The sequence below is a fragment of the Sus scrofa genome, chromosome 2, assembly GCF_054392235.1.
Source record: "Sus scrofa isolate SSC_HxYL_T2T_F1_AM1 chromosome 2, Sscrofa_HxYL_maternal_Yorkshire_Landrace_v2.0, whole genome shotgun sequence".
Lineage (NCBI taxonomy): Eukaryota > Metazoa > Chordata > Mammalia > Artiodactyla > Suidae > Sus > Sus scrofa.
In genome coordinates this window covers 65,838,520-65,864,651 of record NC_139384.1, presented here as the reverse complement: position 1 = coordinate 65,864,651, position 26,132 = coordinate 65,838,520, and the positions used below count along the sequence as shown (strand labels likewise).

Genomic DNA, 26,132 nt, shown 5'->3' with positions numbered 1-26,132 from the left:
TTATAGGGGTGCCAGAAGGAGAAGAGAGAGAGAAAGGGACAGAAAAAATATTCAAAGTGATAATATCTGCAAACTTCCCTAACATGGGAAAGGAACCACGCACTCAAATCCAGGAAGCACAATGAATACCATACAAAATAAACACAAAGAGGAATGCCCCTGGACACATATTAATCAACTGCCCAAAATTAAAGACAAAGAAAATCTTGTGGAGTTCCCATCACGGCGCAGTGGTTAACAAATCTGACTAGGAACCGTGAGGTTGCGGGTTCGATCCCGCCCTTGCTCAGTGGGTTAATGATCCAGTGTTGCCGTGAGTTGTGGTGTAGGTCGCAGACCCAGCTCGGATTCTGAGTTGCTGTGGCTCTGACATAGGCTGTCAGCTACAGCTCTGATTAGACCCCTAGCCTGGGAACGTCCACATGTCATGGGAGTGGCCCAAGAAATGGCAAAAAGACAAAAACAAAAACAAACAAACAAAAAGCTTCATAGATAAGCAAAATCTTAGAGAATTCAGCAACACTAAACCAGCTTTACAACAAATACTAAAGGAACTTCTCTAGGCAGAAAAGAAAAGGCTGTAACCAGAAACAAAAATACCACAAATGTCAAGGCCCACCAGTAAAGGTATATATACTGTAATACAATATATATACTATGAAATTCAATATATAATCTAATATTACCATTGGAGGGTTTTCATTTCTTGTAGCAATAACTGTTCCAGGTATAACCAGTGATTTGTGTAAGGCTATTGACAATTCTAGTTATGTCGCTTTGGCTATTCATAGTGCTAAAACCCTAGTTGTATGCATTTACTCTCTGCTCGTCCCTGGGCAAACCACCTTGAATTTCCATACCTCCCTCTGCATCAGTGGCCATTCTGGCAACTTCACATTGTGGCTCTACCACTTATTAATTAAACAATTTAAATTTTGGAAGTGAGAGAAAGGAGACAGGAGGATTCTGAGGCTTTGGTACTGAGTAAGTAAAAGGATGGTGTTGCCCTTTCTGGAGTCAATGAGTCAGCAGTCTGTTCTTTTCTATTAGTTTAGAATGAGAAATTCCAGGCCTTGGTCTGGACTCTCATCTGATGCCAAAGTCAGTGCACTTTGGTCCTTTACACCATGTTCCCCTCACTGTTGGACAATTAAGCTTGAGACACCAAGCCGGAGCTACTAAAGCGGTCAATAGCCTGGAAAGTTATTTCAAGTTTGCTATTTGAAAACTTTTTATTTTTTAAAATTATTTTATTTTGTTTGTCTTTGGTCTTTTTGGGGCCATGCCTGCAGCATGTGGAGGTTCCTGGGCTGGGAGTCTGGTTGGGGCTGTAGCTGCTGCCCTACACCACAGCTCATGGCAACCCTGGATCCTTGGCCCACTGAACAGGGCCAGGGATTGAACCCTCAGCTTCATGGATCCTGGTCGGATTTATTTCCACTCTGCCATTATGGGAACTCCTGAGAACTTTTAAAATACAATGATCTTAATAAGAAAAAAAAGTAAGCCAATCAACATCAAGTTCTGAGGACACCCAACATCAATTTCTAAACCCAGCAAGACTGAAATGATTTGCTAAGGGTCCTCCAGTGAGTCATAACTGGGGCTTTCAGCTACACAAACTCATCCTGCTTGTCCTGGGTGAAGCCTCATCTCTAAAGTAACAATTATGAACCTTCTGGAGATCCTGGACCACTCTGAGAATCTGATGAAAATGATGGACCTCATCCCCTGACTAGGCTAGGCATTCGCATCTATGTAGACAATTCCCTGAGGTTCACAGACCCTCCCCTTAAAGCTCATCTGAAAACCCACTTGGGAACCCTGGCTGTGATCCTGCCCTAGAAGCAAAGTCAGAATTAGTGAAATTATTACCAAGATACTTTCAACTATTTTTGAATAGGTGATTGTTAAGTGGTATCTATAAACTGGAGGGAAGAGACCAGATGCAGGATGTGACACAACCATACCATCAAGAACCACCCCCTCCAGGCTCAAGACACAATTTCAGCTGAACATACCAACTGGAAAAACAGACTCCAGCATGGATGAAGACCCCAGGACCAAGACAACTTAAGGAGTTTTTAAACATCAAAGTAAACAGAGCCATAAGAAATGTTAAAATTCACACTTAATGACTTGATGCTCTTTCCCTGTTTACCAAGCTCCCTTCCCCTTTCTCCTTGAGACCACATGAAATGTCACAGGAAACCCTAACTATAAAAAAGCTTTTGCCCCAATAGCGGGGAGCCTGAGTTCTCTCTGCTCAGTGCCTCAGGCCACTCTGTTGGTCAATAAACCCGCTCACAATCAAAAAAAAAAAAAAAGACTGTCTTTTCCCATTTTATGTTCTTCCCTACATTGTCAAAGATTAATTGACCACAGGTGTCTGGGTTTATTTCTGAATTCTCCATTCTGTTCCATTGGTCAGTATGTCTGTTTTGGTACTAGTACCACAATGTCGTGATGAATGTGGCTTTGTAATATTGCCTGAAGTCTGGGAGAGAGATGCCTCCTTCTTGGTTTTTGTTCCTCAGAATTGCTTGGGCAATTCTGGGTCTTTTGTGGTCCATTTAAATTTTTGGATTGTTTGTTCTAGTTCTGTGAAAAATGTCATGGGTAATTGGATAGGGATTGTATTGAATCTGTAGATTGCTTTGGGTAGGATGGCCATTTTTACAATATTACTTTTTCCAACCCAGGAACATGGAATATCTTTCCATTTCTTTACATCTTCTTTAATTTCCTTGATTAAGGTTTTATAGTTCTCAACACATAGGGCCTTTGCCTCCTTGGTCAGGTGTGTTCCCAGGTGTTTGATATTTTCCTGGGTGCAATTTTGAAAGGTATTATATTTTTGTATTCTTTTTCTAAAATTTCATTGTTAGTATAAAGAAATGCAACTCATTTCTGAATGTTAATCTTATATTCTGCTATTTTGCTGAATTTGGACATTACATTCACAAAACTGAAAAGTACTAGAGCATAAAATAAATGGAAATCATCCAACCCAAAAGAGAAAAGAAAAAAAGATAAACATAGATCCAACTGGAAAACAGGTTTAAAATGGTAATAAATACATATCTATCAATAACCACCTTAAATGTCAATGGACTGAATGCTCCAATCAAAAGACACAGAGGGGCAGATTGGATACAAAAGCAAAAACCTTCCATCTGCTGCCTACAAGAGACTCACCTTAGGGCAAAGGACACATATAGATTGAAAGTGAGGGGATGGGAAAAGATATTTCATGCCAATGGACAAGACAGGAAACCAGGAGTTTCAATACTCTTATCAGACAACGTAGACTTTAAAATGAAGGCCATAAAGAAAGACAAAGAAGGACACTATGTAATGGTTAAAGGATCCATTCAGGAAGATGATATTACAATCGTCGATATATATGTCCCTAATATTGGAGCTCTCAGACACCTCCAACAAATACTAACAGACACAAAAGGAGAAACTGATGGGAATACACTCATAATAGGAGACTTTAAGACCCCATTCATACCAACGGAGAGATCCTCTAGACAGAAAATCGATAAGGCAACAGAGATCCTAAAGGAAATATTAGATAAGCTAGACTTAACATTTTAGGACATTACATCCCAAAAAATCAGAATAGACATTCTTCTCAAGTGCACATGGAACATTCTCAAAAATTGATCACATACTGGGGCACAAAGCTAACCTCCACAAATTTAAGAGTATAGAAATTCTTTCAAACCTCTTCTCTGACCACAATGGCATGAAACTAAAAATCAACCACAGGAAAAGAAGTGAGAAAAAAGCTGACTATGTGGGGACTAAACAACATGCTACTAAAGAACAAATAGGTCAATGAGGAAATCAAGACGGAAATTAAAAAATACCTCAAGACAAATGATAAAGAAGATAAAACCACTCAAAATCTATGGCATGCTGCAAAAGCAGAGCTCAAAGGGAAGTTCATAGCAATACAGGCCTTCCTCAAAAAAGAGGAAAGATCTAAAAACAACTTAACCCACCACCTGAATGAATTAGGAAAAGAAGAACAAACAAAACCTAAAGTCAGCATAAGGAAGGACATTATAAAGATCAAAGAGAAAATCAATAAAATAGGGATTGAAAAAAACAATAGACAAAATCAAGCAAACCAAGAGCTGGTTATTTGAAAAGCTAAACAAAAGTGACACACCTCTGGCTAGACTCACCAAGAAGAGGAGAGAGAAAACCCAAGTAAACAAAATCAGAAATGTAAAAGGAGAAGTCACAGTGGATACTACAGAAATACAAAAAACCATGAGAGAATACTATGAACAATTATATGCCACCAAAGTTGACAACCTAGAAAAAATGGATATCTTTCTAGAGACTTACAGCCTGCCAAAACTGAACCAAGAAGAAATAGATCACCTGAACAGACAGATCACTATAAATGAAATTGAATATGTCATAAAAACACTCCCTGCAAATAAAAGTCCAGGACAAGATGGCTTCACAGGCGAATTCTACTAAACATACAAAGAGGAATTTATACCCAACCTCCTTAAACTTTTTCAAAACGTTGAAGAAGAAGGAACACTCCCACAGACATTCTATGATGCCACCATCACTCTAATTCTAAAACCAAAGATCTCACCAATTATGAAAACTATAGGCCAATATCTTTGATGAATATAGATGCAAAAATTCTCAACAAAATTTTATCCAACAGAATCCAAAAACATATCAAAAAGATTATACACCATGATCAGGTAGGATTCATGACAGGAGCAGAAGGATGGCTCAACATACACAAATCAATCAACATCATAAACCACATTAAAAAAAGTCAAAAACCACATGATCATTTCAATGGATGCATAAAAAGCATTTGACAATGTCCAACATCCATTCATGATTAAAAACTATTACCAAAGTGGGGATAGAGGGACCATTCCTGAACATAATGAAAGGCATTTATGACAAACCCACAGCAAATATAATCCTTAATGGAGAAAAGCTGAAAGCCTTTCCGTTAAAATCTGGAACATGACAGGGATACCCACTCTCACCACTGTTATTCAACATAGTATTGGAAGTCCTAGCCACAGTAATCATACAAACAAAAGAAATAAAAGGCATTCAAATATGAAGAAAAGAGGTTAAACTGTCACTGTGTGCAGATGACATGATAGTATGTATAGAAAACCCTAAGGACTCGACCCAAAAACTACTTGAACTGATCAAAAAAATAGCAGCATATAAGATTAACATTCAGAAATCAGGCATATCTCTGTATACTAACAATGAAATTTTAGAAAAGGAATATGAAAATACAATACCTTTTAAAATTGCACCTCAAAATATCAAATACTCTGGCTAGAACTTCCAATAGTACGTTGAACAAAAGTGGTGAGAATGGGCATCGTTTTGTTGTTACAGATTTTAGCAGGAAGGCTTTCAGCTTTTCTCCACTGATTATGATATTGTCTGTGGGTTTGTCATAAATGGGTTTTATTATGTTAGAATATGTTCCCTCTACACCCAAATTGGTAAGAGTTTTTATAATGAAGGGATGTTGGACTTTGTCAAATGCTTTTTCTGAATCTATTGAGATGATCATCTGATGTTTGCCTTTGCTAATGTATATGTAATTGATTGATTTGTGTATGTTGAACTATCCTTTTGAACATTGGGTTAATCCAACCTGGTCATGGTGTATTATCTTTTTTATATGTTGTTGGATTCTACTGGCTCAATTTTTGTTGAGAAAATTTGCTTCTACATTCATCAAAGATATTGACCTATAATTTTCTTCTTTTGGTTGTATCTTTGGTTTTGGTATTATGGTGATGGTGGCTTCATAGAATGTCTTTGGGACTGAATTTTTTCTTCAAAAATTTGGAAAAGTTTAAGAAAAATGGGTTCATATCTTTCTTTTTATGTTTGGTAGAATTTGCCTTTGAAGCCATTTGGTCCTAAACTTTTGTTTGTGGGGTGTTTTTAATACATATCCAATTTTGTTTCTAGTGATTTTTCTGTCCAGTTAGTCTATTTCTTCTTGATTCTGTTTTGTCGGACTAGAAACTTATCCTTTTCTTCTAGGTTGTCAAATTTGTTGGTGTATAATTGCTCACAGTATTCTCCTACTTTTCTTTTGCACTTCTTTGATATCCTTTGAGGTTTCTCATTTTTTTCATTTCTTTTGTTTATTTGAGTTATTTTTCTCTTGTTGGAGTCTGGACAGAGGTTTGTCAATATTGTTTACCTTTTCAAAGAACACTGCTTTTGATTTTATTGATTTTTTCTTTTGTTTTTGAATCTCTATTTTATTGATATCCTCTATGATTTTTATGATTTCCTTCCTTCTGCTGACTTTAGGTTTTGTTTGTTCTTCTTTTTCTCATTCCTTGAGGTGGTAGGTAAAGCTGTCAATTTGAAATTTTCTTTCTTTTCTGAAGAAGACTTCCCTCTAAGAACTACTTTGGGGGCACCCCATAGATTTTTTTGGTCTTTTTTAGGGCCTCACCCATGGCATATGGAGGTTCACAGGCTAGGGTCTGAATCAGAGCTGTGACACTGACCTATGCCACAGCCACAGCAATGCCAGATCCGAGCCATGTCTGAGACCTACACCACAGCTCAAGCCAATGCTGGATCCTTAACCCACTGAGTGAGGCCAGGGATTGAAGCTGCATGTTCATGGATGCTGCTCAGATTCATTTCTTCAGGATTTTCATAAACTTTTTGAAATCACTCTCTGCTAGACTCCAGAAGTCAATTTCATTTTTTGCTGTTTCAGGGGAATTTTCCTTTTCTTTTAACTGAGAATGGTTCCTGCGTTTTTACATTTTGCATATAATTTTCTTAATCTGTGAGTTTGGTGACTATAACTACTATAGTCTTGGAGGGATGTTTACATGTGAAATTTCCCCTGGGTATTTTGTGGGGGTTTCCTATTTATTTTTGATATGAGGGTAACATTTGATTTGGATTATTTTTGTCTCTTTACTCAGTTTGTGTGTTATGTTTTTATATAGGCACACATTGTAAAATGATGCTTTCAATCAAGCTAATAAACCCATCTATCACCTCACATATATACCTTGTGTTTATGTATGTTTTGTTTGTGTGTGTGTATGCATGGTGAGGACATCAAAGACCTACTCCTTCAGCAGATTTCGAGTATTCAACATAGTACTAATAATTGTATTTACCTTTCTGTCCATTATGTTTTTGAGAACTCATTCATCTTATGTCTGAAAACTTGTACCTTTACCATACAGTTACTTCTGGCAAGATTTATGCCTCCTATTTATATGAGCAATTCAGAAATGAGTATGTCACAGAGGCCACCTCTTAGGCTGATGTGACACCTCTTACATTCCTTCTATACACAGTAGACATAGATGCATAATATCTGTGTGCACAAATGCACACATTCATATACACCTATGAACACCTTTGTTATATTGGCTCAGAACCTTTGCTAAAATACACAGTTTAGTACTTGACTATGATTCGGTCTGCCTAAAGAATTCCAAAAAACAATTTTTGATGCAAAAAACCATATCAGAGAATCTAGGTACTTTGGGAAAAGAAAAAGCAAAAGCCAGATACCACTTGACTCAATTATCTGATTACTTAGTGATGAAGTTCTTATTGGATTAATTGAGTTTTCAAGTAAAAATGCTGAGAAGAGTTCATACTATTTTCTCCTTTTTTTTTTAAAAAAAATTAAGGCATATGGAAGTTCCTGTGCCAGGGGTGGAATCCAAGCCACAGCTGTGATCTATGCCACAGCTCTGGCAACTCAACCATGGTGCCAGGCCAGGGATTGAACCTGAACCTCTGCAGCAGCCTGAATTGCTGCAGTTGGGTTCTTAATCCACCATGTCACAGTGGGAACTCCACCACCACACAGTTGTCCAAAAAGACTGTACAAATTCACATTCCCACCAATAGTGCACAGGGTTCCCTTTTCTGCATATCCTAACCAGCATTTGTTATCTCCTGTCTTCTTTCTATTAGCCATCTTAACAGATGTGAGATGATATATCATTATGGTTTTAACTTGCATTTTCCTATTCATTGGTGATGATTGGTGATGTTGAGCATCTTTCCATGTACTGTCAGCTAGTATATATATCCCCACGTTCATTGTACCATTATTCACAATAGCCAAGATACGGATACAACATCAGTTTCTTTCAAAGAATGTATGGATAAAGAAAAGGTGGTACCTAAACATATCTAATAGAATATTAATCAGCCAATATAAAAAGAAAGAAATTCTGCCATTTGTGGAAACATGGATGAACCTGAGGCATTCTGCTGTGTGAAATAAGCCAGAGAGAGAAAGACAAATATTGTATGACTCATAGAAACAGAGCAGAATGGTGGTTGCCAGGACATGGGGAGAAATTGAAATGGCAAGATCAAAAATTACAAAGTTTTAATCATAAAAAGATTAATCTCTGAGGTGCAGCATTGTGACAATTTTTTCCTCTTTTTTGGCTGCTTGATGGTATATTGAATTCCTGGGCCACAGGTCAGATCCAAGCTTCAGTTGTGGCCATGCCAGATCCTTTAACCCACTGTGCCAACTGGGGATCAAACCCTTGTCCCTGGTGCTGCATGGACACAGCCAATCTTGTTAGGCCATAGCAGGAACTCTCAGCATCATGATTATTCTGAATACTCTATTATATACTTGAAATTTGATCAATATACATCTTAAGTGTTTTTGCCACATAAAATGTAACTATATGAGGTGATGAATGTGATAATTAAATTGATTCCTGTGATCACTTCACAATGTATCCAATTATCACACTGAACAATTTAAGTATATACAATTTTATTTTTCAAATCTAAAAATAAACAAAATAAATAAATAATAGTAATAATAATACAGAAACATTGATCTTTGGTCCAGGGAGATGTATGAGGACACTACATTCTCTATGAAGCCAGTGCTGCATCTTTCTCTCCAAAATATTTTCATCCAAGTTCATCTCAACAAATCACAGAGCAACTGTGACTATCACTGTAAGCATAATATTCTTCACATACTCAGCTCTTTCTCTTTCCAATATCCTGGATCTACTGCCTGAAACAAGATGCTTAAATCAGCATCTTTAATAATGCCCACCTCCCGAGTTTTATTCTCTTTCTCCAGGACAAGGCAAGACTCAGATCCCCACCTGTGTGAGGTTCCCATTTGGCATGACTTATAATGGGCCTAGGGACTCATGGGGAGGGGGATTGTGAAAATCTCTTCCACTTGTGTTTTCACTCTGTTCCTAAATGTTCACCCTGGGTCAGAGCATGAGATGATGAAAGCATAGGGATCCTTGGGAAACATTTGCAATTACAATTGTGTAGGATTTCAGAGTGAAGCATCAGAAATAATATTTTGGATACTATTCTTTTTTATTTTAGGACTTTTATTGTTAATTATTTTTTTCATTTCAGCCATGGTACTTTTCTATTTTTTGTTTTTCTTAAAGTATAATTGATTTACAACATTGTATCAATTTCTGCTGCACAGCAAAGAGATCCAGTCATGCACATATAAAAACATTATTTTTCTCATACTATCTTCCATTGTATTCTATCCCAGGAGATTGGATAGAGTTCCCTGTGCTTTACACTAGGACCTCATATCTTATCCATTCTAAATGTAACAGTTTGCATCTATGAACCCCCAAATCCCAGTTGATACCACCCCCCCACCACTTTGGGAACCACAAGCATGTTCTCTATGTCTGTGAGTTTGTTTCTGTTTTGTAGATGGGTTTGTTCATGCTATATTTTAAATTCCCTATAGAAGTGGTATGTGGTATTTGTCTTTCTCTTTCTGACTTACTTCACATGATACAAGAATCTCTAGTTGCATCCGTGTTGCTGTAAATGGCATTACTGTGTCATTTTTTATGGCTGAGTATTATTCCATCACATATATATACCATACCTTAATCCATTCAGCTGTTGATGGACATTTAGGTTGTTCTTTTAAAAATTGTGGATTTTACAGATTGGAGTTGCTTGAGGTAGAATTGTTATAACATCTAGAATCTCAATTAGAATTTTCCATTCTTTCAGAAGTGAGCCAAATTTGTGATGTTAGTTTATTTAATCAGATATTAAGGGATTTCTGTCCACAGTGCCATGTCCATTTACTAAAACTAGATTTTTTTTCTCTTTTTTTGTCTTTTGTCCTTTTTAGGGCCACACCCATGGCATATGGAAGTTCCCAGGCTAGGGTCTAAATCAGAGCTGTTGCTGCTGGCCTATGCCAGAGCCACAGCAATGCCAGATCCAAGCCACATCTGCAACCTACACCACAGATCATGGCAATGCCAGATCCTTAACCCACTGAGAAAGACCAGGGATCAAACCTGCAACCTAATGGTTCCTAGTCAGATTTGTTTCTGGTGTGCCATGATGGGAACTCCTAAAATTCGAATTTCTAATGAGAGATGGATGCCTCTTGGTCTTATAGCAGTGAGTCATACTGTTATTTTGCCTAATTAATAATCACATATTTGAAAAACAGAATCAAAATGCTAATTTAATGCAATTAAAATATTTATTATAAACAAGGCTTAGATAAAAGATACTGGATACAAAGACTGTATTTCCAAAGAATAGCTTTTGCTTTCTAGGTAATTACTGATTACTGTTGCATACCAGAGTAGTTAAGCTCATATTCTACAGCTAATATCTGTGCCTGGCCTCTGTAGTCTCAGGATATAATCAACAATGAGTGCCAGTCTGAATTTACTCAGCTTCATGGCTAGAATTAGTGCCCTTGAAAGTTGGAGAGATGTTAATGGAAGGGTACAGATTTGAAGTTAGAAGATGAATAAGTTCTGGGGACCAAATGCACAACATTGTGATTATAGTTAACAATATCAAATTATATACTTGATATTTGCCAGAAGACTTAATCTTAAATTGTCTTACATGTAAAGGAAAGAGATAGTAATTATGTGATGTGATGGAGGTGTCATCTATGGTGGGAATCATATTGCAATACATAAGTAATGTTTAATACATAATAATGCATAACCATATCAAATCAACAGACCTTAAATTAGCATTTTATATGTAAATTATATATTGATAACAAGAAAAAATAAAGCTTCTGATATAACTTTAAAAAATGGGAAAGATATGCTCATGTGTGTGGGATTTAACCATATAAACTAGGTAATTATCTTTAGTATGATGTGTCTTTCAATGAGAAACATAAGAACAGAATGTTGAAAGTTATTAACAAGCATGGTTCAAAGAAAATTTGAATAACAGGGATTTTTATAGTTATTTCAGAAACAATGCTAAAATTAAGATTGCTAAACTAAGTATGTTTAACTTTATACTTATAATAAATCTAAACCATCGACTTCTCTGCCAGCTATAAATCCATAATGTCATCCGTTTCTTCAACATAATCTCTAATCTTACTAGGTTGTAAACATCAGAGACTTCAAGACTTGCTAAGTCTTAGTGTCAAGGACAGCCATGCCATTCAAGAAAGCTGAATTTATTAACTGCTAGGTAAAGAAATATATGCTAGGGAAAAATGCACCATGCAGTTTTCTGAGGGGAAAGTTCCTGGTATGTGATAGAAAGAGCATTCACGATGAGAATGCTAATGAAATGTTGAACACTTGCCTTCTGGATGGACTGAATGAGTCCAAAAATCTGTACAATTTGCTAAACCAATTGACATCATTCATGGGTCAGGAAAATATTTTCAATTAGGTCTTGATCCCAAAATGACCTCCTCAAGTTCTTTAACACTGTTAGCTCTGGCTTTTATCATTCAAAGTCTCTGTTCATTTCTGGATAGCAACATAGGAGGAAACAACACTCAGTTATGATATATTTAGCTAAAGGGTGTCATTAAGGAAAATTTTCCTTCTACATTTGAAAATATGGCAGCAAATGTATATTCCCCATAAGTTCTGGATGAAGATCAATTAAGATAATTATAACATTATTTAGCATGAAGTCATCATCATCATCATCATCATCATCATCAACATCATCATCATCAATGAGGCAATTGTAGGGGAGGAATCTCTTTTTTTCTGTCTCTCCCTCTTAATCTTAGTGACTGGGGCCCTGTTAATTAAACTGACAATAGATTAATAGAAGAAAGTTGAGGGAATTACTACATTTTATTTATTTATTTGTTTATTTTAAAATATATTTTATTATTATTATGTCTTTTTAGGGCTGCACCTGTGGCTAGGGGTCTAATTTGTGCTGAAGCTGCCAGCCTATGCCACAATCACGGCCATGCCAGATCCGAACCACATCTGTGACCTACACCACAACTTATGGCAACACAAGATCCTTATCCCACTGACTGAGGGCAGGGATCAAACCTGCGTTCTCATGGATGATAGATTGGTTTCTACCGAGCCACAATGGGAACTCCTTACTTTTTAATCTTATGTCCATTTAACCTTATTTCCACATTTTGGAAGGTAAGTATGCAAAGAAACAGTGAGAAAGGAGAGCTTACATATCATCTTAATAGGAGAAAGGGAGGGGCAAAGGCCATTTATGAGAAAGCAATTTTATTTTAGGTTCTTAGGAGAATAAGGGGAGGTATAATATGTGGTGACAATGTCTGTCTGGATGTGGTGCTGATTTCTCATCTCCTTTCCTGTGATAAGAGTCAATCTTCCCTGTATTAAAACTCCCAGGGAAGAGATTTATGACAATTGAGTTATTTTTTTAAGAGGATTTCTTTTTGGGGGGGAGCTTGCCTATGGCATGCTTCACGGGCCAGGAACTGAACCTGCATCATAGCAGTGATCTGAACCACAGCAGTGGCAATGCTAGATCCTAAACCCACTGAACCAACAGGGGACTCCTTGGAAGATCTGTTTTTAAGCATATAAGAAAAGTTCAAAGAAAGCTTCATCTTGTATTTGTTGACTATCAAATGACTTCATTATTCCAAAGTAGCATATTTTGTGGCATATTTTGATCTCCTATACAATCATCATTTTACCTTTCCTTAAATTTGATACAATTTCATTTTTCATATCATAAATATAACAAAATTTAAATTTAGTCAATTAATGACATTGAAAATAGTTTAAGCCAACTGTCTGATTTGTTGGCATGCTAACTTTTCCAGTAGTTAATTCTCATCTTATTTGTCTTCCCTTCCAAACAAAATAATTGCGTCAGATTTGAGAGTCAGTTTCTATACCCAGTGCTTTGGAAGGAAATGGTTTTGTTCCAATATTATCTGCGAATAAGCAGGGACTAGCTGTTAACAGATAAGAATCTTGTTTGATCTCACATGCTTGGTCTAGCTTCAAGTCTTACAGAAGCAACTAAGATAAAATCTCCCATATCTTAGATAAGGTGATGTAATTTAATGTTACCTATATATATTATTTTCATAGAGGGAAATTTCTAGCTAGGATTAGAAATCTTAAAAATTGTCAGCAATGCTATATCAAGACTTTTTGGTTATAATAGAAACATTGAATTAACCAAAAATAAAGACTGAAAACAATCATTTATGTGATTATATAGTGGGATAGTTTGCTTTTATTAGTAATGATATTATGAACATGCAATAATAGCCATCCTAACTGGTATGAAGTAAAATCTCCTTATGGTTTTGATTATCATTTCCATGATTAGCAGTGATTTTTAGCATATTTTCATATATTTGTTGGCCAATTTATAAGTCATCTTTGGAAAAAAGTCTACTCAAAAGTCTGACCATTTTTAAATCAGGTTATTTATTTTTTTATTATTATTGTTTTTGCTTTTTAGGGCTGCACCTATGGCATATGGAAGTTCCCAGACTAGGGGTTTAATTGGAGCTTCAGCTACCAGCCTATGCCACAGTCACAGCATTGCCAGATCCTTAATCCACTGAGGGAGACCAGGGGTTGAAACCACAACCTCATGGCTACTAGTCAGGTTCATAACCCATTAAGCTGTAATAGGAATTCCTATTTTATCTTTATTATTTTTGCTATTGATTTTTAAATATTCTTTGTATATTTTGGAAACTAACCCATTATCAGTTGCATAGTTTGAAAACTTCTTGTCCTATTCTGTAGGTAGTCTTTTCCCTCTGTTGATGTTATAACTTAAAGCCTATAGTTAACAAAAAGGTATTGTACACCTTAAAATTTGCTAAAAGGATAGATCTCATGTACACACACACACACACTCATGCACAACCCAAAAGAACATAGGGAAATTTCAGAGGTGATGAAAATATTTATTACCTTGATTGTGGTGATGGTATTTCAGTGGTCTAAAATCACTAAATTGTATATGTTAATTATATATATATATATTTTGCATACCGATTATTCCTCAAAAAAGCTGGAAAAAAAGAAAATGGTCTTTGAAAAACCTACTTAATGGCACAGAAAGACAGGCAAATGATGTCTTTTTTTTGTAATTTTTTTTTAAGACAGTGGATGTGTGTGTGTATTCACAGAGCAAAGACTACAAATATACCTTAAAATATACATGGGGATAGTTTCTGGGCAGTAGGCTCAATGTTTTTATTTTTTCTTATTTATACTTTCTATATTTTTCTATGCCAAACAAATAATAATGTAATAATAAGAAAAATCCATGTTATTAAATGTCCAACTTTGATAACACAAAGTGAGATGCTAATTCCCTATCAGGGTAAATAGAAGGCATTTTGTGTCCTTTCCAAATAAATGAAAACCGAAGTCATTTCTAGGCAGGAGCCCAAGTAAGGAGAACAAACAAGAAGAGAATACTGACAGGGAGAACTCTGGTAGAGGATAGAAATGACCCGTATCAGGTGGGCAAGTTGAGGCACTGGCTCTCATACTAAGTGAAGTAATTCAGAAAGAGAAAGACAAATACCATATGTATCACTTATTTGTGGAAACTAAAATATGGCACAGATGATCCTATCTACAAAACAGAAACATACGAAGGACATGGAGAGCAGACTTGTAGTTGCCAAGGGGAGGAAGAAGGGAGTGGCATGGACAGAGAGTTTGGGGTTAATGGATGCAAACTGTTACATTTGGAATGGATGGACAATGGGGTTCTAATATACAGCACAGGGAATCGTGTGTGATTGGGTCACTTTGTTGTACAACAGAAATTGAAGAAACATTGTGAATCAACTTTAATAAAAAATTAAAATTAAATGGACTAGTACTTCTTCTACAAAGCACTGAGAGTCCTAAATGAAGTTTCAATAGCATGCGTGTTGTGCTAAGTCAACAGTCAAAGCCATCATCATTGCAGAATACTTTATAGTTTACTAAAACTCACTTTTGCTTATGTACTATCTGCTTTATAGATATAGAATACATGATCCAGGAGGTTCACTGTTTAGCCTTTGGTAGTAGAATTAAAGTCTTGTCCATTCCCAGGCTGATTCAAGCTAGTGTGAGCAAAAGGGAAGTTAAAGAAGCTTATGGAAATAGAGACGTTTGGTGTTACCACATCTCTGTCATTAAGTGTCTGGAGCCCAAGAGGGATTTACTTAATTGAGCACTCGTGGATTGATAAATTTATCTGTGATTAATAAATGGTTCATTGCACTGATTCTCAAATCTTATCAGGCAATGGAGGAACACATCCAAAGAGTTTCTGATTGCTAAAGAGCAACTATGTGATCTGGGCCCAGAGATTTATATTTCTAAGTTCACAGATGATAATGATGCTCTTGGTCTGGGACCATGCTTTTATAATCTCTGGTCTGGCACCTTGCTCCTTAAAGGACCATCGGAAGTGGCATCACCACAGGAGCATCTTGGAAAAGCAGAATGTTGACTCCAGCTTGGCAGAATCATAATCTGCATTTACAGGATCACCAGATGATTGCTATAGATGTGAAAGTTTGGGAAGCAGGGCTTTAGTACATAGGTTCTCAAAAATGAATTAGGTCAACCATAAACCCAGAATGGGATATGTGACCATCCTGCTTCAAATATATTTTTTCTCATACTTATGATGGAAACATAAACTAGAACAAAATTTCGAAATGATTATAAGTTGTGCTTTGTGGATGGGTAGCAGTAACTTAATCATTCTCAGCCTTGGCATCTTTATTTGGAAAAAAAGATTGCATAGATAAGCATATACTTTCTGAATTTAACAAATCAATTTCATGTTGGATGGAAACTGAGGAAAACTGGCTACCTGTTTTGCTCCCCATTGGGTGAGAAACATAATGAATAAGCTATTTCACTCTCCCAACAGCAATGGCTCAGAGGCAGCAGTCTGCTAATCTACTGACTTGAAATTATCACTGTGGCCAGCTTTAGCTTTGTGGCTCCGATGGGGCATGTAGGGGAGGAAGTAGAGGACCAGATGGTGGAGATGGGTATGTTAGGCCCTGTCTCCTTCCCCCTTGCAACGTTAGCCTTGGAACCACAGGAAGAAAAAAAATATTTTCCACCTACATTGAATAATGTCCAGGGCCTTCCATTTTAATAGTCTTCTCTTTTTTTCGCAGTCTTGTCTTTTAAATTATCAAGCAACTGAAGAAAGACATTTACATTTTATTTAATTATTATAAATAGAAGCACAAATAGACATTTTATTTTTAAATTTTTTCCTTCTTTTTCTTGGAAGAGGGTTTCTTTTTGTGTGTTTGGAAGAGGACAACATATTGGGAGTCTCAAGATTTCAGAATTCCCTGCCCTGTACATTCCTAAAACCCTGGGATTTGTTTGAAAAACAAAATTCACCCAGAGTGTTAGATTTATTTTCTCATGTTTCAGTCTGATTTTTTTCTACAATACACACACACACACCCTTTCCTTTTCCCCTCCCCTTCAGAATGGTTCCTGCCTTCCTACCATGCCCAGGCCCATCCCCTGGCAGCTTGTGGTTGGTGAAAACATAAGCCAGTGGTCAGATGCAACGTTCTGCCCTGTATCGTGGCCGTTGTTTCTTCGGTCAAGACACTCAAAGTGAAGTAAAACTAAGGATCTGAGAAACAGAGTTACACTGAGAGGATGGGAAATTATCTCCTGAGAGAACTCAGGTAAGTTCTGACTCTGGAAACAGCCCTTCTAAGGAGAAGGAGAACATAGAGAAGGCTAAGTATATGCATTTGGAATAGAAGGGCAACTATGCTTTAAGAAGGATGAACTTGAAGACAGCATCCTCTAAAAGAACAGAGACCTCCAACTTCACTTTCTCTTGCCTTACTTTGGAATCATGGTAGGCTGATAGATTTAGAAGAAGAAAGTACCAAAATGCCAGTCAGTTTGAACTGTATATAAACAAATACTTTTTTAAGAATCAGTATTGCCCCAGGTAATATTTGGAGCATTACACTGAGGTATATGGAATGACTGGCCAACAGGGACCTGCTGTATAGCACAGAGAACTCTACTCAATATTCTGTGATAATCTATGTGGGAAAATAAAAGAGAAAAACATTTTTGAGACAGTGGAAAAAAAGTTGGAGTGTTATTGCCTGGTTACATTTATGCTAAGCAAATCCTGTTTATCTGCAATTTACATTTAACTGTGCATCCTGTATTTTATCTGGCAACCTTGGTCTAAGGCCACTTGAATCTTTCTATACCTCTCTTTCCTTATCTGGGTAAAGTGCTTATACACACATTCATCAACTTCATGGGATCAGTATGAGACTAAACATACAGGTTCTTGTAAATTGTGGAAGCAAAATAATTCACTCAAATATTTTTAATTTAAGTAGTGCCTTTTGGGGTAATGTTTATGTCTATCCTCATCAAATGCTTTTGAATTTTTAGAACAGATGTGAATGATAGGCATTATTTTTTTTACATCTTGCTTAATATTAAAGGACTGCCTCTGTAGCACCCCACTCCCCTATCCACTCTCCCTAACACCTTCCAGAGAGTTTTATTAAATGACAAATAAATGAATATAACTTTAAGTTTAATATGCATTTGTTGCATTTATATATTGCAATGTAATTACCACCATAGCCCACACTTCTATCACCTCTACTCATTAATTATCATTTTTTTTGGTGCTGTGAACAATGAAATTCCTGTCTTGTAGCAATTTTGAAGTTTATAATATGGTATTGTTGACTATGATCACTATGTTGTGTATTAAATATCCAGGACTTACTGATTTTTCTAGTTGTAAGTTTGTACCCTTAAACAACATCTCCTCAATTCCCCTACTCTCCTCCCCCTGGTAATCACCATTCTACCCTATTTCTATGAGTTTGGCATTTTTCATTTTTTTTTTCTGTCACATCCATTACATGCATAAGTTCCTGGGCCAGGAATAAAACCTACGCCACAGAAATTACCGGAGCAGCAGCAGTGGCACTGCCAGATCCACAACCTGCTAGGCCACCATGAAACTTGGCTTTTGGTTTTTTAAGATTCCACATATAAGTCAGATCACACAGTTTTTACCTCTCTTTGTCTGACATACTTACTTAACATAATGCCTTTAAGTTCAATAGTGTTTTCATGAATGGTAGGATTTTCTTCTTTCTCATGGCTGAGTAGTATTCAGTATCTATTCATTATTGTGAACAATGCTACAATAAACATGGGAGTTCAGATGTCTTTTGGATATCCTGTTTTTACTTCTTTTGTATATACGTGCAGAAGTAGGATAACATGGTCCTGGATAATATGGTGATCTCATTTTTTCTTTTTCTTTTTTCCCATTATTTAATTTTATTGAAGGATAGTTGATTTACAATATTTTGATAATTTCTGATGTACAACAAAGTGATTTGGTTACACATATAGACATAGCCATTATTCTTCAGATTCTTTTCCCATATAGATTATCAGAGACAATCAGGCAGATTTCTTTGTGCTATGTTGTGATTCTATATTTAATTTTTAAAATTATTTTCCGTAGTGACTGAACTGCCAAGAGCATACAAGCATTTATTTTTCTCTACATCCTTGCCAACGCTTGATATATCTTGTCTTATTTTTCTCCCCCTTCTCTTGTCTTTTGACAGTAGCCACACTAATAGGTGTGATGTAATATCTCATTGTGGTTTTGATTGATTTGAATTTCCCTGATAGTGATGTTAAGCACTTTTTCATAAACCTGTTGGTCATTTGGATGTGTTCTTTCATACAACTGGATTGATCTTGCCACAAGACACTCTAATCATATTACTCCTGTGTTCCAATGGCTATATCCATTTCCCACTAGCTAACCTCTAAAGTGTAGACTGCTCATTTTGTAATTTAAAGTTTTGTATATTATGGGAGTTCCCATTGTGGCTCAGCAGTAACAAACCTGACTAGTATCCATGAGGATGTGGGTTTGATCCCTGGTCTTTGCTCAGTAAATTAAGGATCCAGCATTTCTGTGCGCTGTGGTGTAAGTTGCAGATGTCAGCAGCTGCATCTTTGATTTGACCCCTAGACTGGAAACTTCCATGTAGATCACATGTGGCCCTAAAAACCAAAAAAAGCGAAAAAACAAAAATAAGTTCTTGTATATTCTGTTTTAATGACTCCATCCTTCTGGTTCTCATCTCACTTTGGGCATTTCTTCCATTGTCTTGCTTAGCAACTCAAGTTTAATAAGCAATTCCTACCTAATAGGGCTTCTTTCAAAGGCAACTGTTATTTGAATATATTTTTGCAGCCCCTAATACCCCCCAAAGCAAAATAAGAATCTAAAGAATATATAACTTAGGTTAGTAAAAAAAATACTTTTCTGCCATTTCTGTCTTTTTTTTATTTCCTCAATACATTTTTTTTCTCCTGTACAGAATGGTGACCCAGTCATACACATGTATACATTTTTTTTCTCATACTATCTTCCACCATGTTTTATCCCAAGAGATTGGATATAATTTCCTGTGCTGTAAGTAGGACCTCATTGCTTATCCATTCTATTCTTAAAATTTACCAGTTAAGAGGAAATGAAGAGCTGAAATTCAGGAAAATAACCAAAATGAAAAAAGAATTTTTGTGAAAGTAAATCCATTTCCAGGGATTCATTTAAGTGTCATTTAGTTTACAAATATGGTATGGAAGAAGGATAAAACTATTCCCCCCAATGAAGTTTAGATCTACTCCTGGCCTCTTCTGGGAACCTCTCTGTCATTAAAGAATCTTGGAATACACTGTACATATTTGGAAATGGAGGAGACACAGAAACAGGGAGAGTAGTAATGGCTCTTAGGCGAAGGGGTACTGGAGATACGCAACTTCCTCCTGCAGCTGTCAAACAAATCCACATCAAATCTACCACATAGAGGAAACAGAAAAGATAAGAATCAGACTCTTCTCACCCCTTTTCCTTTCTCTTTGATAATATTTTTTAACTTTTTCCATATACAACCATTAACCCTGTGCTTCTGCATGGTGATTCACATAATGAAAGGCAGTGAGACTTGTATTAAAGATTTTCCAGTTTTAATTATCAGACTCTCTAATCCAATGGTGCTGAGAGGAAAGAGAAATGACATTTATTAAGCAACTGAAGAGTGCCAAAGATATTGTGGAGTTGGGTTAAATCCTCTTAGTGATACCATGAAGGAGACATTATTATCTCCATATTTATAAATTTTCACATTTAGGAGACCACAGTTTCAGTCTCACAGTTAGAAGAAGTGGTTAAGTCTTTAGATATGAATACAGAAAGTTTCCATATCCTTCAAGCCCCATCTGATTACTTGAGAAAGACCTTCTAGAATACTTCTTTCCAAGGAGAGGGTGAACCCAGGCTGTACTCCAGGCTTTTGGAACATGGGAGGGTGTGAAGCCTGCTGGAGGTTCTCAGGAGAATGAGGACATGCTGTGCAGCCTTCTGCCTCCTGCTCATCTTTAGGGTTCAACATTTACTACATAAGAACTCTTTACTTCTTCTGGAAATCTACAGCTGACATCTGCATGACATGAGGAATGCATGAATCTTCTCTCCACCAATGATAGAGTTTAGGATGCACTACTTAAAACTCTGGCACTGTAGTATAATGACTATCTTAGGCTAAAGGGGTTTGAAGAAACAGCAGTAGCAGGATGGTTTTTCTTATCTCCTCACATTTGCCTTTATTTCCTAAAAGCAGCAGATAAACCTCTCATGTGAAAGATGGTCTCCCTGTACCAGTAGAAAGGGAGACATTCCTATAATCAGAGATGAGGAATTTAGGGTCAAGATAACTATATAAACAAACCTAGTTACATCTTCACCACTTACCAGCCATTGCTCAAATCCCTCTGCCTTTTTACTTTTTTTCCTTTACAAATTTATTGTTTCTTTGTCTAAAAGGCATAAAAGCTTTCTGTCCTGAGCATTTCTTCTGGTCTTCATTCTCCTGTGAAGGCTCCCATGTATATGTAAAAATTCAATGAATTTTTATGCTTTTCTTATGCTAGTCTGTTTTATGCCAGTTTAATTTTTAGACCCAGAGATCGACTGATCTATCTATCTATCTATCTATCTATCTATCTATCTATCTATCTATCTATCTATCTATCATCTATCTATCTAACTATCTGAAGTTTGTATGTATATATGCGTACACCAAGCAAACAAGCTCTGAGTGACTAAAAATAATAGGGCAATTTATTAATAATGGCACAAATATTTCAGAAGAATAGATTAATGTTTTTATTGTTCTTTATAATCTTGAATACCTTATGATTTTTGTATGACACATCCTTTCATTGATGATAGTTTAAAGGAAGATTTAGTAACAGAAAATATATACTGCCTCCCATGGAATTTGACCCAGTCTAAATTTCCTTGGGAAACATGGGTTTAGAACTTATTTTTTGGAGAAAACTTCGTAACTAAATCCCCATAACTGTTCATAAAGAAGCCATGTGTTCCTGCTCAGGGCTAAAATAATCAAATTAAAACTTTGATATTCCCCCAGAGAACAAAGTTTTTGTGTGCCTCTGACTTTAGCAAAAAGGAAAGAGTAAACAAAACAAAGAAAAAGCAAATGGGCCTTAAGAGGAAATTTATTCCCATCTCATCATTCTTCCATTACTATAAAAGTTGTATTCAGGACCAAAAAAGTGCTTGGCCAGACATCAGAGACTAGAGCATCTGAGGCAAAGTACCAAGGCTGAATCAAGTGACTATTCCATGTGTAGATGATAACATAGCTAGCTTTACGCTCTTTATTATTACTATATAATAGTTAAACTATGGTAGGATATAAAGCTTTTGGGTGGTGCCATTTTACCTTCCAAAAGGCAGAAAGAAAAAATGGGATGTAAATTTTCAAAAGTAACCACTCTTTGTGACCATTGAAAGATATTTTGCATTTCCACTTTCACTCAATTTCTTTTAAAAAATATATTGGAGTATAGTTGACTAATAATGTTGTATTTGTTTTAGATGTATGGCAGAGTGAATGTCAAACATATAAATACAAATATATAAATATATCCATTTTTTCCCACATGGATTATTACAAACTATTGAGTAGACTTTCCTGTGTTATACAGTAGGTTTCTTATTAATCATCTATTTTATAACATAGTTGTGTATATATTATTCTGATCCTCCTAATTCCTCCCTTCCTCCTATGATAGCCATAAGATTGGTTATGAAATCTGTGAATTTGTTTCTATTTTATAAATACTTATTTTGTTTCCTTAAAAGGATTCAGTATAAAAGTGATATTATATGATACTTGGCTTTCTCTGTCTGACTGGCTTCAATCAGTGTGATAATCTATAAATCTATCCATGTTGCTGCAAATGGCATTATTTAACTCTTTTTTATGGATGAATAATATTCCATTGTATAGATGCACCACATCTTCTTTATCCATTCCTCTGTTGGTGGACATTTAGATTGCTTCCATGTCCTGGCTATTGTAAATAGTGCTGGTGTGAACATTGGGGTGATTGCAAATTTTGTATTATCATTTTTTTGGGATATATACACAAGAGAGGGATTGCTAGATCATATACCAGTTCTATATTTAGATTTAAAAGATATAGTTGATTTAACAATTTTCTGTTAATTCTGCTGTAAAGCAAAGTGACAAAATGACATATATACATACATTCTTTTTCTCATATTATCTTCTATTATCTTCCATCAAAAATGATTGCGTATAATTCTGTGATATACAACAGGATCTAATTATTTATCCACTCCAAATACAATAGTTGGCATCTACTAACCCCAAACTTTCTATCCATTCTACTCCCTCAATACCACAGCAAACATAAGTATGTTCTCTATGTCCATGAGTTTGTTTTTGTTCTTTAGATAGATTCATTTTTGACATATTTTATATTCCACATGTAAGTGATATCAGATGATATTTGTCTTTCTGACAACTTCACTTTGTATGAGAATCTATAGTTCCATCCATGTTGCTGCGAATGGTATTATTTTGCTCTTTTTATGGCTGAGTAATATTCCATTGTGTATATGTACTACATTCTTTCTTCCTTTCTTTCTTTCTTTCTTTCTTTCTTTCTTTCTTTCTTTCTTTCTTTCTTTCTTTCTTTCTTTCTTTCTTTCTTTCTTATTTATTTTGTACTACATCTTCTTAAGCCATTAATCTGTCAATGGACATTTTGGTTGTTTCATGTCTTGGCTATTGTAAATAGTGCTTCAATGAACATAGGGGTGAATGTATCTTTTTGAATGAAAGTTTTGTCCAGATATATTACCAGAAGTGGGATTGCTAGATCATATGGTAGTTCTATGTTTAGTTTTCTGAGGTAGCTCCATACTGTTTTCCATAGTGGTTGTCCCAATTTACCTTATCATCAGCAGTATTAGGAGGATTCCCATTTCTGGTTGTACAAATTTACTTTCTCACCAGGAGTATAGGAGGGTTCTCCACATCCTCTCCAGTATTTACTGTTTGTAGATTTTTGATGATGGCCACTCTGACTGGTATGAGGTGATATATCACCTTGCTTTGATTTGCATTTCTATAATGATTAGTGATGTTGAGAATTTTTTTTTTCATGTGTTTTTTGGCCATCCATATGTCTTCTTTGGAGAAATGTCTACTTAGATCTTCTGCCCACTTTTTTTTTGTTTTTTTATATAAAACTACATGAGATGTTTGTATATTTTAGAACTTAATCCCTTGTCAGTTTTGCATTTGCAAAGATTTTTTTTCCCCACTATGTGGGTTTTCTTTTCTTTTCTTTTTTTTTTTTTACTGTTTTCCTTTGCTGTGCAAAAGCTTAAGTCTGGGAGTTCCCACTGTGGCTTAGTGGTAACAAACCCAACTAGTATATGGGTTTGATCCCTGGCCCTGCTTGGTAGGTTAAGGATCTGCATTGCTGTGATCTGTGGTGTGGGTTGCAGACATGGCTTGGATCTGATGTTGCTGTGTCTGTGGCATAGCCTGGCAGATGCAGCTCCAATGTGGCCCCTAGCTTGGGAACTTCCATATGCTTCAAGTGTGGCCCTAAAAGGAAAAATAAAAAAGCGTAAGTCTAATTGGGTCCCATTGGTTTATTTTTATTTTTATTTTCATTACTCTAGGAGGTATATCAAACAGGATATTGTTGCAATTCCTGTCAAAGTGTGTTATGCCTGTTTTCCTCAAGGAGTTCATTAAATTTCTAATGAAGTTGCAAATACTTTAAAAGTTAAGAAAGGAACAAGAAAATCATCACTAAGAGGGAAACTGAAGATAGGTATAAGGTATAAATATGATGCAGCCTGGGTTTAAATCTCTGTCCAGAGATTCACCTGCTTATTTTTAAAATTTTAGATTATCAAATTAATCATACTACAGAATTCTTATTTACTTTATTATTATTTATTACTTTCTTCTATTTATTGAGATGCAATTGACAGAACATCATATTGAATTTGGGTGTACAATATAATGATTCAATATTTGTATATATTGCAAAATATTTACTACAATAAGTTTAGTTAACATCTATCACCTCACACACATACAATTTTTTGTGTGTGGTGAGAACTTTTAAGATTTTTCTCTCTTAGCAATTTTCCAATCTGCAATACAATAGCCATCATGTATGATAGCTATCATGCTGTACATTACATTCCCAAGACTTATTTACTTTATAAGCAGAAATTGTACCTTTTGACCACCTTCATATATTTTTTCAACTTCCCTCCCCTCATTTTTGGTAGCCACCAATCTGTTCTCTGTGTCTATTATGTGTTGGTTATTTTTAGATTCCACATGTGAAATCATATGTTGTCTTTCTGTTTGGCTTATTTCACTAAACATAACATTCTCTAGGTCCATCCATGTGGCTGCAAATGGCAGAAATTGATTCTTTAATATAATTAATATTCAATTAAATATATCTCTATCTATGTCCATATATATCTAACATATTCTGTATCCATTCATCTGCTGATGGTCACATAGGTTGCTTTCTCACATATATCCTCCATCATGTTCCTTTACAAGTGACTAGATATAGTTTCCTATACTATAGGGCATGGTTTCATTGCTAATCCACTCCAAATGCAATAGTTAGCATCTACTAACACCAAACTCCCAGTCCATCCTACTCCCTCCCCTTCACCCTTGGCAACCACAAGCCTATTCTCCATGTCTATGAATTTGTTTCTTTTCTGTGGACAAGTTTATTTGTGCCATGCATTAGATTACAGATATGTGGTATCATATGGGATTTGTTTTTCTCCTTCTGACTTCATTTCATATGAAAATTTCTAGTTATATCCATGTTGCTGCAAATGGGATTAATTTTTCTTTTTTATGGCTGAGTAGTATTCTGTTGTATATATGTACCACATCTTCTTAATCCATTCATCTGTCAATGGATGTTTATGTTGTTTCCGTGTCTTGACCATTGTGAATAGTGCTGCGATGAACATAGGTGTGTGTGTATATTTTTGAATGAAATTTCTTCAGATATATGGCCAGAAGTGGGATTGTTGGATCATACATTAGTTCTATATTTAGTTTTCTGAGGTACCTCCGTTCTGTTTTCCATAGTGGTTGTACCAATTTACATCCCCACCAACAGTGTTGAAGTGTTCCCTTTACTCCACTCCCTCTCCAGCATTTGCTATTTGTAGACTTATTTTGTAGACTTAATATTTGTAGACTCTGACCAGTGTGAGGTGTTACCTCATAGTAGTTTGGGGATGCATTTCTCTAATAGTGATTTTGAGTATTTTTAATGTGCCTATTGGCCATCTGTATACCTTCTTTGGAGGAA

General features: G+C 35.9%; 1 protein-coding gene across 1 annotated transcript in view; it reads left to right on the top strand.

Annotated features, from left to right (window-relative positions):
• The first annotated feature begins 16,886 nt into the window (after positions 1 to 16,886).
• Positions 16,887 to 26,132, top strand: part of GCSAML (germinal center associated signaling and motility like) — a 55,098-nt gene continuing 45,852 nt past the window's right edge. Inside the window, exon 1 of the mRNA XM_021083397.2 lies at positions 16,887 to 17,017. Coding sequence (XP_020939056.1) covers positions 16,989 to 17,017 — 29 coding nt within the window. The 5' untranslated portion in view covers positions 16,887 to 16,988. The remainder of the gene's footprint in view (positions 17,018 to 26,132) is intronic.